The sequence below is a fragment of the Lepidochelys kempii genome, chromosome 17 (genome assembly GCF_965140285.1).
Source record: "Lepidochelys kempii isolate rLepKem1 chromosome 17, rLepKem1.hap1, whole genome shotgun sequence".
NCBI lineage: Eukaryota > Metazoa > Chordata > Testudines > Cheloniidae > Lepidochelys > Lepidochelys kempii.
In genome coordinates, this window is record NC_136396.1 from 12,844,063 (window position 1) to 12,860,254 (window position 16,192).

The 16,192-nt window shown below is 41.6% G+C and overlaps 1 protein-coding gene across 2 annotated transcripts in view; it reads right to left on the reverse strand.

The window, feature by feature from the left end:
* The window catches only part of TPST1 (tyrosylprotein sulfotransferase 1), a 60,954-nt gene that overhangs the window by 31,206 nt on the left and 13,556 nt on the right, over nucleotides 1-16,192 (reverse strand). For both annotated transcript variants that reach the window (XR_012155480.2, XM_073315996.1), the window contains exon 2: nucleotides 12,246-13,186. Coding sequence is in view for 1 of the 2 variants with exons in the window: in XM_073315996.1 (XP_073172097.1) it covers nucleotides 12,246-13,090 (845 nt within the window). In the remaining variant the exon portion in view is untranslated. The remainder of the gene's footprint in view (nucleotides 1-12,245; nucleotides 13,187-16,192) is intronic.

Consider the following 16,192-nt stretch of genomic DNA (forward strand, 5'->3'; position numbering starts at 1 on the left):
GATCACAGTTCCGGGTTACAGGTACTGTGGATGCAATTCGATGATATTGGCCTCTGGGAGCTATCCCAGAATGCTCCCTTGTGACCACTCTGGACAACACTCTGAACTCCGATGCACTAGCCAAGTAGGCAGTAAAAGCCCTGGGAACTTTTGAATTTCCTGTTTGGTCACCATCAGTACAAGTGACCATCAGCATAGTACACCATCACAGGCAACCATGCAGAGTCCACCATCACAGGCGACCACGCAGTGCCGGATTCGCAGACGAGCTCCAGCATGGTCCGAATGGGAGGTACTGGATCTCATTGCATGTTGGGGAGACAAATCTGTTATGGCAGAACTACGTTCCAAAAAAAGGAACACAAATACGTATCTTAAAGTCTCCAGGGCCATGACGGAAAGAGGCTACTCCAGGGACACAGAACAGTGTCGTACAAAAATCAAGGAGCTCAGGCAAGCATACCAAAAAGCCAGGAAGGCAAACGGGTGCTCTGGGTCACAGCCCCATACATGCCGCTTCTACCGTGAATTGCATGCAATTATGGGTAGTGAAGACACCACTACCCCATCACTGTCCATGGACACCTGCAAGGGGGGAGTAGCACGGAGCGAGGAGGATGAGTTTTTGGAGGACGAAGAGGAGGAGGACAGTGCACAGGCGGCAAGTGGGGAATCTGTTTCCCCCCCTAGCCAGGAACTATTCTTAACACTGGAGCCAATAGACTCCCCCTACTCCCAAAGTATGCTCCCGGGCCATGACCCTGGAGAAGGCACTTCTGGTGAGCGAGAGCTTGATCGGAGCCACGCGGTGGGGGGTGGAGGAAAACCCAGCCACGCTGGGCTGTTTGCGTTTAGTTTAAAGAGCTCATCCCTGCTCAGAGGCTCATCAGAGCCCCGCGGTGTGTGTGTGGGGGCGGGGTGGGTTGCATGGAGCGATCATCCCAGAGAGCCCGCAGGCTGCCTGCAAGCTGAATTCTGTTGCCTGGCCGCTGCCTGCAAGCTGAATTCTGTTGCCTGGCCGCATGTGATGGCTTACTCACACCAAAGTGGCAGGCACTTCAGTATAGGAGGCAAAATGAGACCTTGTACAGAAAGAATATGTGCTGTGTACTATGAATTGCCTGTTTCACTGAGAAACAGTGTCCCCTTTGTTCTCTAAAATGTATCTTTTAAAATACTACCCTCCCTTTTTCTCCTCCTGCAGCAGATGCAAACGTTTCAATGCGGCCCCTGTCTACTCGGTCCCAGAAGCTGGTCCAGAGTAGAAGGCAGAAAAAACAAACTCGGGACGACATGTTTGCCGAGCTCATGCAGTCCTCCCGCACTGATAGGGCCCAGTTGAATGCATGGAGGCAAACAATTGCGGAGTCGCATAAAGCATTACATGAATACAAAGAGAGGAGGGACGCACATGATGAGAGCAGGCAGGATGCTATGGTCAAGTTCATCGGGGAGCAAACTGACATGCTCCGCTGTATGGTGGATCTAATGTGGGAAAGGCAGCAAGACCACAGACTGCTGCTGCAGCCCCCAAATAACCGCCCTCCCTCCTCCCTAAGTTCCATAGCCTCCTAACCCAGACGCCCAAGAACACAACAGGGGAGGCTACGGGAACCCACACAGTCAACCCCAGAAGATTGCACAAGCAGCAGAAAGCTGGCATATCCTAAATTTTGATTTGGTTTCTGGACTTGTCCTTCCCCCCTTCTCCACCGCCCTAACCCAACTCCCACCCCCATCTAGCTTCTGATTTCTCTCAATGTTTTGTGCAACAAATAATAAAGAACGTTTTTTAAACAATTGTGACTTTATTTCCTTTCATATTATATATATATGGGGCAGGTAACTTTAAGAGAAACAAACAATTCTCACACCGTACCCTGGCCAGTCATGAAACTGGCTTTCAAAGCTTCTCTGATGTGCAACGCGCCCTGCTGCGCTCTTCTAATCGCCCTAGTGTCTGGCTGTGCGAAACTGGCCGTCAGGCAAGTTGCCGCAACCTCCCACCCCGCCACAGACATCTCCCCCTTATTCTCACAGATATTGTGGAGCACACAACAAGCAGTAATTACAATTGGAATATTGGTTGTGCTGAGATCTAACCGAGTCAGTAAACTGCGCCAGCGCGCTTTCAAATGTCCAAACACATTCTACCAGCATTCTGCACGTGCTCAGCCTATAGTTGAACTGCTCCTTACTACTGTCCAGGGTGCCTGTGTACGGCTTCATAAGCCATGGCATTAAGGGGCAGGCTGGGTCCCCGAGGATAACTATAGGCATTTCAACATCCCCAACAGTAATTTTCTGGTCTGGGAAGTAAGTCCCTTCCTGCAGCTGTTCAAACGGACCAAAGTTCCTGAAAATGCGAGCGGCATGCACCTTTCCCAGCCATCCCACGTTCATGTCAGTGAAACGTCCCTTGTGATCCACCAGTGCTTGCAGCACCATGGAAAAGTACCCCTTGCGGTTTATGTACTGGCCGCCCCAGTGTTCCGGGGCCAAGATAGGGATATGCGTTCCATCTATCGCCCCACCGCAGTTAGGGAACCCCAGCGCATTAAAGTCATCCACAATGGTCTGCACATTCCCGAAGTCACTACCCTTGATAGCAGCTGGTCAATGATTATGTTAGCTACTTGCAGCACAGCAGCCCGCACAGTAGATTTTCCCACTCCAAACTGATTCCCAACTGACCGGTAGCTGTCGGGCGTTGCAAGCTTCCACAGGGCTACGGCCACTCGCTTCTCAACTGTGAGGGCTGCTCTCATTTTGGTGTCTTTGCGCTTCAGGGCAGGGGACAGCAAGTCACAAAGTTCCATGAAAGTGGCCCTACACATACGAAAGTTTCTCAGCCACTTGGAATCACCCCTTACCTGCAACACTACGCGGTCCCACCAGTCTGTGCTTGTTTCCCGGGCCCAGAATCGGCGTTCCACAGCATGAACCTGGCCCAACAGCACCACAATCTCCCAATCGCCACATGTTGTGCTTCTAGGAACGTTTGTGTTTTTGTGTCCTCATCGGTATAGTAATCGCGCTGTTGTCGCTTCCTCGCCCGGTTTTGCAGGTACTGCACCTACTGCTGGATAATGCGCGAGGTATTTACAATGGTCAAAACTGTAGCGGAGATCTGATCGGGCTCCATGGCTATGGCGCCTACACGGGTAATCCTGGGAAAAGAGGGCAAAATGTAGGAGATCACAGTGGCAACGGAAGCTGTGCAGTTCGGTTCATGGTAGCCGAACAACGGCAGAAAATGGTTGTCTTCTGTGGCTTTCACGGAGGTGGGAGCCCAGGACAGACAACATGGAGAAGCTCGGAAGCGTGGCAATAGCGGAAGAGCAGAGTTGGCGGCGGAAGCTGTGCTGCTCGGTTCACGATGGCCAACCACAGTTGAGTTGGAGAGGTGGATTCATGGAGAGCAGCGGCGCACCGTCTGCTGAAAGCAGTATGGCGTCTGCATGCCAAAAAGGTGCGAAACCATTGTCTGCCATAGCTTTATGACGACACACACCCAGAAACACCTGCGAGAATGTTTTTGCCCCATCACACACTGGGAGCTTAACCCAGAATTCCAATGGGCAGCGGGAACTGTGGGATAGCTACCCACAGTGTCCCGCTCCGACATTCAACGCTAGCCTTGGTACTGTGGACGCAATCTGCTGAATTCACATGCTTTAGTGGGGACACAGAAGACGGAATGTATAAAATAGCTTCCGAAAATTCGAATAGAATAATTTTGAAATAATTTCGTACTGTAGACATATCCTTAGAGAATCATTAGAATTGGATTTTAGGAGGACTGAGATGGCAAAGGGAATACAGCACAAAGCGTCATGACATCAAAAGAAGTCCGCAGAGATGGGACAGGACCCAAAAGATGAGCACAACCACTGAAGTCAACTCTTACTAGCGTTACACTTTTGAAGGTTCTCAGACATTCAAAGACTCACAGAGCGAAAAAAACACAACAGATCAAAACTGAAATGCCCCTCTCAAAATTAGCAAAGATTGCACTTGTGTTTGCACTCTGACTCTACAAAACAAGAAGTGTTGCAATAAGATCTATGTAAATCGGATTGGCTAATAATTGTTTGTACAGAACCATGATGGAACCCCAATCAGAGATGAGGCCCCAGAGGGCTATTGTAATATAAGTAACATACAGGGCACTTACTGAATGCCCTGCACATGACAAACAGCACTTCAAACTTTAAAGAAAAAAATCCACGTCCTGCCCCTTGCCTTTTTCATCGCTTACCGCAATAACATCAGCACAGGACATTTCCTGGCAGTTAACAACTGCTTTGGGCTAATGCTAGGAGCACATTAGCACCTCCCAGAAATCATTAATTCCCAGAAAATACTGTACCAAATTTGTTTTTGCTTAAGTAAATCACGTCTCCACAGAAAAATATTTAACACAGGAAAAAAAGGACAAAACCAGGAAAAGAACCTTAGTCTAGAGCATCTGAGCAGGAAGTCATGAAAATGAGGGAGGGAGATGAGAAACAGACACACACGATAGCAGTTCCAGGTGCTACTTGAAAAGTGCAGTAATAGTTGAGATAGTGAAACAGCTGACAGCATGTAATCCAGAGCTAACCACAAGCACTTCTGTCTCTGCATGGCAGCAACAAAGAAAAAAAATTGATCTGCAAAAAAAGAATATTCCAGTACTATTTCTGCCTACTCAGCTATTTTCACAATAACCTAAAAAATATTTGTTTAAAAAAACCATTGCCAAATCCTCATTGAAAAAGGAATGGCATTTCTTTGCATTTGTGGTCACTACAGCTGCTTTCAGTTAGGTGGCAAATGCCAGGGATATATTAACAATACTCCTTATGGCTAGACTACTACATACTACAATACATTCCTTCAACAGCCATGCTGGCTATTACACTTCAAACCACAGAATGTTTTGTGCTACTACAAATCCTGCAATATACATCTTTAAAGGCCTTAGTTAGATAGAAGCCAAACTGAAATAAAATTGCTATTCCTGTTCTCTTAATAATAATGAGGCTCCAGCAGCATCAGCATAAGAAACTAAAGAATGAAGATGAAGATTATTAAGCAAATGCAGTCGAAGACACCCATAATCACTGCCCATTCAAGGCGGCAGCGGAACCAAAACAAAAAGTCAGAATATTCATTAGATGCATCTCGTATCCCGAGTTACCACTAGTAGAGCGGAGCATGGACGATGGAACTCAGCCAAAAACTAGGAGGGGAAAAGAACGTGAAGGCAAAATGTCCTTGCCTCAGGATTCTGCAAACCACTTATCTGAAAGTGACCAATATATCTGTGAGAGAGAAACAGCCTTCATGAGAATACAGGCTCTATATAAAACTGAAAATCTTAAATGAGTTTCATATTCAGACGTTTTAAAGTAAGCTCCCTCTATCATGGTGAAAGTTTCAGGAGATAACCTATGTCACTCGTAGCCTAGTTCTATAAACAGGAAGATTACTGTAAATTTGTCGTAAGTTCCAATTTATTTCCTATTTTTTTGCTGGGTGAATAATTGCTAATTGAACTTTCTGTAAAGTAGTGATGTGTCATCATCAGATTTTTCACCCAAAGTGCACCCTCTTCCTCAAAGAGGTTTTATGTCCAAATTCTGATTTTTGAGGGGATGAGACACAGAATGGGGATGTCATGGACTTTCAGTCTCTGTGGTATGTAAAACCCCAAATACTTTGTTTAAATGGGACTTTTCTGGAATTGACAACTAGCTAAAAAGGACTTAATTCTAACCTGATTGGACATGGTTACATGGCTCCTTGGTAGGCCTTGCATCTGACTTTTCCAAAGATCTTGGAGGAGATGCTACAAGGCTCGGTAAGCGAAGTTCACAAGCTATAGAAATCAAGGATATGGGCGAGAAGGTTTGCCTTTCAGGTTGAAAAACCCCCTAAGGGAAGACTGAAGCTCCAGAACTCCAAGACTGATCACCTGAGAAAGAGGAAGTCACAATATCAATGAGGCGGCTACGTCGGCTTCTGAGTAGTCTTTCCGTGCACTCGAAGAAAGCCTGCTCTAGCAGGGAGAGCCCCACTGGCGCACACTCCTGCACCATGTAGACAACGCCATAGTCTCCTTCAATACAGAACTCTTACTTATCCTTCAGTAACTGGTTCTTTAAGATGATGTGGGTGTACACTGCATTGCAGATATCCATGTGCCTCATTTATGTGCAATTGGAATCTTGAATAATGGCATCGAGGGTGCATGAGTGCTCTGTACCTCCTCGTTCTCCTTTCTGCAGATTAGGAACCTCCCTCCCAATTCAAAGCTCATGTTAGTCCCATATTTCTGCTGATAAAAGGAAGCTTTTTGGATCCCACAATTAAGCAGCAATGTTAGCGAAGTAACAAAATGAAATGGAAACCTAAAATCCAAAGGTCACAACAGTAAACATAATTTGCTGATATACAGACAGCGATGCACTGATTTACTCCAACTCAATCAGAAGATTTAGGATAAGGAGATAGAGTCTGCAAGATTTTGCAATTCAGTTATAATTCCAGAATAATTATCTAATACTAATAATTTGGTTTTGAGCCAGTTCTTAAGTGGAACAAAAGTTGATTACTGCCAATTTACAACGCACCATGCATTCAATTTTGGTGCAGTAGTACATACTGTCAAATATCCTGACAAGCAAAAAAGTTTTAACAGTACATAACACAATGTTGTAATAAAAAAGTAAATCAAACCATGACATACTTACTAACTTTGACTTATGAGGGAAACAACTGTTACAGAGCCTATATGAACGCCTTTGTAATAATCAAGACCACGTTACCAGTTCCATCTGTGTTGTTCTGGCCAAGAAAATATTCCAGTAAAAGACCAATCAATGCACAAAGATATTGACGTTTGATCGGTTTGTTCACTACTAACATAAGCCATTGGTCATTTTTTAAGGAACAGATGGTTAGTCATTACTGGATGTGATGCTTTATGAATAAGATAATGGGGCTGTTAAATAATAGCTAGAAGATAAGACAAAGGAGAAAAAGCACAAACATATTTACTGACACAAGAGAATCAATAAGGAAACTACTATATTCTAGAGCATTATCAGACAATAGTTTGAAATATATGGCAGAACTGAAGTAAGAATGGGGTTCCATTTGTGCATATGGCCTAATTCTGTGAAGGATCAGAAACTCCTTCCTTATACAGAATAGAAGGATAATCTCAGTTATGCTACCTATGTACCAACACCGGCACCATGGAAAAGTACCCCTTGCGGTTTATGTACTGGCCGCCCCAGTGTTCCGGGGCCAAGATAGGGATATGCGTTCCATCTATCACCCCACCGCAGTTAGGGAACCCCAGCGTATTAAAGCCATCCACAATGGTCTGCACATTTCCCAAAGTCACTACCCTTGATAGCAGCTGCTACAGAGAACACTTGCCCTATATTTACATCACTGCATTGACTAAAAAAAGATAAAATGAGAGATAGTAGGTAATGTTAATATTGAATGAAATCAAACACTTGAGAAAGCTGTTATACTACAACAATTACAATGGAAGATATGCCAAGGGAAAGATCACACTTTACTGTACTCAGTATTTCAGTGTACAGGAAAAAAGCCCATAAAACTAAATACAATTGAAAATGGCCAATAGAACTGTATTGATTTGTTTTACTTTATTTAAGTGACCAGGACACAGATTAACTTATCAGTACTACTTATTATGTGTTTATTGTTTCAACTACCTTGAAATGGCACAACCAATGACATGAGTGAATGGGATCAAATATCACATCAGATAAGATTGATAATTTAGTTTTGGGGAAAAACATTGAGCAATAAACTGTTTGGAGTTTGATATTGTAGACTGCTTGGTCAGGGATCCAGGGTTTTTAAATTGTATTTTATACATTAAAATAATTTAATATTTTATTTGGAACTGGTGATCTAGTAGAGAGGGAAATTATCTGAAGAATTAGTGATTAGCTACAGGGAGCTGGGGAACTGGTTCCATCCTGCCATTGCCCGAAAGACTAGGTGGGGTTTATTACTTCAGGAGAAGTCACAGGTGGCAGTCTACTTTTGTGTTCCGGCAGCATTTTGACATCTGCACCCGCTCAATCTATTACAAACATGTACACAATTCACAATCCCTTGTGGAGAGGTCTGAGTCAGGAGAACACCCATGCAAATGTTTGGAAGTTACACATTAAATGTTTGCATTAACTACACCTCTGAGCAAATGCTCAATAAATGTTGGTACATAAGAACGGCCAAACTGGGTCAGACCAAAGGTCCATCTAGCCCAGTATGCTGTCTTCTGACAGCAGCCAATCCCAGGTGCCCCAGAGGGAATGAACAGAACTGGTAATCAAGTGATAAAGTATAAATACTTCATAAGAAACAGGGTTAAGAGACATAGTACTACTCCCAAAAACAAAACTAGCAATAAAAATCACACTGGAGCCCCCCCCCCCTTTTTTTTTAAATAAATCAGTGCAAGGGAGATAGAGAAGTCAGAATCCTTACATTAATAAGAAGTAATCAATCCCTGCACAGTACACTGAAGTGATATTGCACATAAAGCTGGTTTGGATCCTCCCACATTTTTAGGAGTGTCCAGTTTAAAAATCATTATTCCAACAGAAAATACAACGACTACCTTTAGAGTAAAATTAACACTATAGAGACTAACACCCTTGAAGACACGAGTGTTCTAATGGTTTGTTAGTTTTTGTGACTCAGGCACGTTACTGTTGACTCAAAGTCATTACAGTGTATCAGAACAAACAGAGGTGGGCCTGAAAAATCCAATTGCTTCCCAAGGTTCCAACATAAGCAGGGACTCATTAGAAAGCTGTCTATTTTCTATTTCTAAATACTTATGAGGCACTTAGATACCAATCTCATCTTTTCCAATCCTTGTTTCTGAACCAACTGTATATTATGTGAGGAGGACTTCCCAGTTCATTATCTTCCATTTTATGGACCACTGGTCTCCATCAGCCACCTGAAGGCATCTGCAAAGAGTACCTATGCAATCCACATGCCAGTGACTCAAACCATTAGTTCAATGGTAGTGTAAGTTTACCATTGCATTTTTTTTATGGCCTGTTCCCCAAAACATCCCATTGCCACTTCCCATATCTAGCTTATTCCTCAGACCAACGGGGTTTTTGCAAACTTGTATACCCATCTTTCCAATCAACATGATAACCCTTTTTAATAAATAAAAGGGCTCATGTCAAAATATCTCTGCTCTTATATTTAAAAAAAGTATTATCCAACCTTTTAGACCGTAAGCAATTTGGGCCACCGGCTGTCATTGATTATGTCTGTACAGCACTTAGCACAATAAAGACCACAAGCAAACTGGACCTCAGACACTACCACAATATAAAATGTTCATTAATGATGACAATCAAAAGTATGGACAGTGGCACAGAAGAGTGAATTTCTTTGCATTACATCTTCCCTTGCCACAAAGGCAACCATTTCCTCTGCAGCAGCATCAGTAGCCTGATATTTTACTGGGGATGCCAGAAATCAATATAAAGTCTTTAAAACCCACTCTGTACTAAATACTGGCTTACGGATCTAACAAGTAGCCATTAATAGCTCGTTTCCAATTTTTAATATAAAATTACTTTGCTTTAGGTTTTTGAAGGATTCATCAGTGTAAATGAGAGGATTTTGCCTGTTGGCTTACCCAACTGTTTAGGGTTAGCCTTTATCCTCTCCACTGTTCAGTTAATCTTACTAGTTTATTTGAATCAACTGAAAAAAGTAGTGACCCTGCTCACTATGAGAGGAGCTTCCTTCTTTCTTTCTTCTACTGCAAGAGTACCTGAGCACAGACAGGTAGTTACACACACTGTGGCCAAGAAATTTAACTGGGCACATCCCACAGCTAGGACATCACTTTTTAATTAATATAAAAAGTAACCAGAGTCCCTCTGGCAGTCCAACAGAGATGGCATAATACGGTAAAAGCTTTGCAAAATCAGGAAAGCGAAAAAGACATGATTCACATATTGAAAGAACTGTGTTTAGGAAGAGGATGGGAGGGGGAAAGAAAAAAGACTTTTCTGTATTATGAATAATGAGTTTCCACTTCTCTCAAACTCCAGCTACACATATGGGTAGACACACCAAAAGAGCTGGTCGGTGAAGAGTAAGTTAGACATCACAGGAAAGACTAAATCGTTTAAGCTCCCTCAAGAATATCAAAACCCGGATACTTCACCCAGCTCTACTCAGGAAGTCAAATGCAAAGTGTGCATGAAAGACAATTAGTAAAAGATTGGTCTACAACAGGTTTCTTATATTCAAAATACTAACCCTCTCAGAAGGCTGTGCCAAAAGAAAAAGTATGCCAATTCTGGGTCTTACTTCACTGGAACAACAGTTCCTCAAATTTCCTGAAAGATTATATTCTTGGCAGATATATCTTCAGGACTCTTCTTGTATTGACAATATACTAACCAGTACCTGAACCAAAACTACTTACAAAATAATGCCATGCCAAATAGAGCAGGTCAGCTTTCCCTTTGGGTTTGTCTACATGAGAGGCTTTTAACCGCAAGTTAATTGACAGATTGTTAATTAATGTGAGGTATACATTCTGTCTGTAGAGGCTAGCGCAGACACTCCACACACATTTGTGGAGTTTCCACATTGGATTGTGGTAACAAACTCAAGCTGATTTAGAATCCATGAATCTGAGGTTAAAAAAAACCCCTCTAATGTAGACAAACTCTTTGAGACACTCTACATTAGGACTCAGCTTCCTGAGGAATTACTAAATCATTTAAGATTGAACCCTAGATATAACTAATCTCTTAAAAAATGTATATACTGTCAATAAGATAGGCATTATCTTTAATCCGATGCAAAGATGGATTTCATACCTAAGTAATCATAGCTCATCATCAGCTTTTATCCAAATATTTAAAATTAAGAAAGTGAAATATAAACTGATACATAATCTTCCCAAACTGCAGATAGCCTTAACAAAAACTCTGAGATGTGAATGAACTGCTTCAGTCATCCAAGGACATGAATTCTGAAATCTAAATAATTTAGCTGTAATCCATTGTTAACTATTTCCTTGCTGATCATTTCAGCCTGTCCACATAATTCTTGACTGAGTTTGTAACCAGTTAATGCTTTCTTTGCTCTATACATGGTTTGTGTTCACATTAACTATGATAAATAAATAGTAATAGTAAATGTGGCATCTTGTAGTGTGTTTTGCTACTGCCAGAGGCCTAGGCTGTCACAATAGCTTCTTGTGAACAGTTCAGCACATTTTATAGTGGAGATGGGACCCCCCATAACTGTACCTAAGTAATCCAATGTAGCCAGGCCTACTTACTGCACAGGGAGCTGGAAGGAAGATATTCCAGAGCGTAGTGACCTACGTGCACTGGTTCCACTCAGTGTGCATTGTCCAGGTACCCTATATTCCTTGCTGAGGTATAGCATAACAGGGTAGCTGCCTATATTTTCCCAGAATGCATTAATACAAACATGGTTAGGCAATATGGCAGGTGCAAATATACAGTTAGCTACAGCTATGACACAATGATGCTGCTGCGCAAACTACTCTGTGTTTGTTTTAGCAAGTCAAGTCACCAACTGGTTAGAAAAACCATGATTGTACTAGTAGTGGTGATGGGACCTTTAGAAGAAACATCCAGCATGCTCATCTCACAATCCCAAACAACTTCCTATACCTTATTGGGGGTCAAAAGCCCAAACTGCCCCTTACCCAGAGCAAAATCCTACAACTTTCCTTGATATCTTCTACAAGGTAAGTATGCATTTTCAATATAAAAATCTGAAGCACACAACACTTTGAGGCCAATGAAAAAAACTGAATTTAATGTCAAAATTAAAAGACTAAAAAAGGACAATTGTACGGGTTATTTCATTTCCTACGTAATCCAGTAAAACCCTTCAATCCAAATGAAGCTGCTGCAAAATTTCATGTCAGCTACTCTGGTGACACAGAGCTTTGTTGCAGAATTTAGGTCCAACTTGCTGCAGCGTATTCTGCTCTTTATCTACAGGAACATTAAAACGGCCATAGTGAAAAGTGATTAAAGAAAATACACTACTGCTGAGACTTGTCAGCACTTGTATTTCTACAATAACCTGTAATTATACTTGGCATCAAAATGCAAGCCATGTCTAAACAGTGAAGTTTAGATCGATACAAGACACCAAGAAACACTTGTACTCACTTTGAAAGAGAGACACCACCTGCTTTCCCAATCATTTCCTCATGGTGTAGCACTGCTTGGTTCCATGGAATGTGGAGAAACTTTAATAGAGTTCTCATCCACCTTTCAGGATGTAATACAAGTTGTTCATAGTGTACCAGCATGCATCTTTCAAAACCAACCTCCATACACTGGTTATACATAGTCTCTATGGCACGATTCCACTTGGTCAAACAGTCCCTGTAGCTGTTAAGGTCAAACCCAGCTATGGTGACTTTTCTAGATATCATGGAATGCACCGATGCACGACCATCCCGTATCATTAGAAGAAATTTGGCATTGGGGAAAATTCTGGCAAGATAAGTTAAGGACTTCAGAGCAAAAGGATCTTTATTACACAAATAGGGAGCAGGTTCCCCATGTTTAACAATGATTTCCAATAAAAAGGCTTGCATGGCTGAGTCCAGAACTTCATCTGTCACCCCAGCTTCATCCAGTCTGATTTTCTCTTTACTTGATCTGGCCCACATCTGCTTAACTGCCAGAATTCGAGGGATTACCCTAGTCTCTTCTCCACAGCGGATATCGGGGTGAGCATCTAGCATGGCACGCATTAGTGTAGTGCCACTTCGAGGCACCCCTCCAATAAATATTAAAGGCATGTCTTTATTGTAAGCAAAGGTTTTATTTGCTTTTAAGTTAAAGACAGTTCTTATTGTGGTTCTCCCACTTTCCATCCTCACTGGCTGGCTGCGTTCTTCTATTCTGTGGTGACATTCCATAGCATGTTGCCCCAAATAAAACACCGTCACTGAGCTGATCACCAGACATGCCAATAACAAGTTTTGTTTGAGTTTTCCAACCATTTTGATACAATAGTCACTTTAAATAAACCAATCTTTTACTCCGGATTATCTTCAGATTTTCACGCCATGAAGATTATAGTCCAAGATGATCAAGATCTGGTGGGAATAAAAGAAAAAATTACAACTGCACTAGGAACTATTACAGATTAACATATATCTATCACGATGCCAGCTATTTCAGTTGGAGATAAATTACAAGTTCCATGGTGTGATGTTAATACCACTGAACGTAGTACATATATAGAAATTCTTGAAACAGAATATGTATTCCATGTTATACCATGTACTTCCATTATATTAATGAGTCCCCATCATCTCCTCCAGTGGATATACTCCATGAGGACTGGTTCAATTCTTTTGTTTCTCTGTGATAGCGCCAAAGCGGTGTGTGGTCTACAGCCAGCCAGATGACTGTATTATCACTGTTTAGTAAGACAAATAGTCAGCTCCATTATCAAGAAAATATTCAGAATAAATTGAACCACTGGATATCTACTACTAAAAGGTATGGTCAAGCAAAGATGTCACTTATGTAAGTGTCTGCAAACTGAAAGGAAAAATATTCAAAATACGTATTTCATTATTATTCGCTGAAGTTTAACAGTGTGCTTAGTACTTCAAAAAAAAGGGGGAAAAAGAGCAACTGAGAGCTCCTTGAGGCAAGAACTGTCTAGATAAAAAACAAATAATAAATCAATAGATACAATTTCACATTTGGGGAAAGCAGGATCTAATTTAAATCAAACCTGAATAGAAATGTAAGTTGGCTGTGTAGCCTGACCCAAAGTTGGGTAAATATAATTTTAACTTGAGGATTAACAGGTTCTTGTCCCAGTAAGATTATTGTAAAGTTATATAATTTGGGAACCCCGACGTGCACAGGTGCAACACTCACACTATAGGAATCTCTCTCTCTCTCTCTCTCTCTCCATATATATATATATATATATATATATATGTGATTTATTAATAATTTAGCAAAGATTATTCACACACTTAAACTCAACAAAGCAGATAGAGATAATACAGAAAGTACATTTGGACGTCCATACTTACACCCTTATCTTTCATACTTAACCATTATCTTTCTCATCACCGTCATCGTCCTCATCTTCCCCGGTGGCCATCATTCTGGCCCCTCCCAAGGTCTATATCTTTCCAACCTCCCTGCTGCCCCTGGATGTTACTTTTATAGTAGGTTACGCTGACACTGCCATGACCAATGCATATACAATAGAGGTCCTTATTTGTATTTTTCCCCTTAAGCTGTCCGTTTTCTATAGGTTAGTATATGTATGATGTTACCCTATTAACGTACACGTCAATTTGCTGTCATGGCAGCTTTGTGGTCAGAGGTCCTGTCCAGAACTTTCTGGATGTTGGTGTCAGCTATGTTCTGTGCTGGGGTCACCTGTGTTCTGTGAGTGGCTGATGTCAGTATTCTGGACAAAATTCCCCCTCTGGCATGCCACTTTCAGTTCCCTATAACTTATGAGTTACTTAAGTTTATCTATACCAAAGGTTATAGATCTCAAGCCTCACACTATCTACTAAAGCCACATCTTACAGAATAAAAGCCTGTAAGTTCCTTGCATTACTACTAAATATAATAAAGCAGGATAAAGCAATAAATACAATACAGGTAAGCTGGCCCACTGGGCGCCAGCTGTTGGAAGCTGCTGAAAAATTTGGAATATTAGAATAATTTTGGCTTGATGGATAAACGGCAGAAAATGTGGTCTCAGGAATGAGATATACAGGTAATGTCACGTCTCATTTCCAGATACATAAATACATTCTGCCTTCTATCATATCTGTGAAACCCCATTGCCTCCAGTGGATTTGCACAGATATAAATCAGAGGCAACATCTTTATTACTCATAAAGATGCAACTTTCAGATTCCATGTTGAGTTTAGAGGGCTGACAGGAAAGAATGTTCTTATACTTGCAAAGTTTTAAAATTCAATATAGAGCCACTGATATAAGCATGGAATCCTATACAGCTTTTTAAAAATCTTCCTACATATCTCAATGCAGGAGACAGAGAGAGAGAAGAGTGCTGCATAGACAATATTTATGACCATATGAGATACAATATATGACTCACTCAGACATCTTACCCAGTACAGATAGGAGTGAAGTCTTTCCACGCATCTCTGGAGTATTGCATACACGTTGAAAGGAGAAGGAAATAAATTCTGCTCTCAGATACATTGGTGCAATACCACTGAAGTCAGTGGAGATACACCTGTACAACACTGTACAACTGAGTCCATTATATTCTTTAAGCCGAATAAGAGACTTGTTAAAATGCAATTATAGTTTGCATTTGGCTGGTGATTTTAGGGTACAGGGGCTGTTTCCTCGGAAACAGAAAAGATGAGGTTAAGCGAGTCTGAGGTACAGTAGAACCTCAGAGTTACGAACACCAGAGATACGAACTGACCGGTCAACCACACACCTCATTTAGAACCAGAAGTACGCAATCAGGCAGCAACAGAGACAAAAAAAACCCAAAACAATTACAATACTGTGTTAAATGTAAACTACTAAAAAAAAAAAATAAAGGGAAAGTTTAAAAAAAGAATTGACATGGTAAGGAAACTGTTTCTGTGCTTGTTAAATTTAAAATAAGATGGTTAAAAGCAGCATTTTTCTTCTACATAGAAAACACAGTTGCCAACTTTCACACAATAAACAGGCTTTCATAATAAGTCAAAAAACAAGCTAATCCCATTTTAAAACAAGCCCAAAACAAGCCAATCCCTAAGAACCCCAACACTCTATGTAACTAGATCCCCCCGGCCTGCAGTCTGGGACTGTGGTGGGCCCGCTGTGCATCCCTGACTCTTTCCCACCCTTGCCCCTGCTTGCCCTTTGCCCCTGCTTGCCCCTCCTTGCCGGGAGCAGATCGAAAAAAGCAGCAACAAACTACAAGCCAAACAATCAACAAGTTACAAGCCAAAAACTAGCCAACAAGCAACTCACAAGCCAATTAAGCCAAAAACAAGCTCAATTTCTGCATTTTATTCATGGGTCTGATAGTAAAGTTTCAAAGCTGTATTAAGTCAATGTTCAGTTGTAAACTTTTGAAAGAACC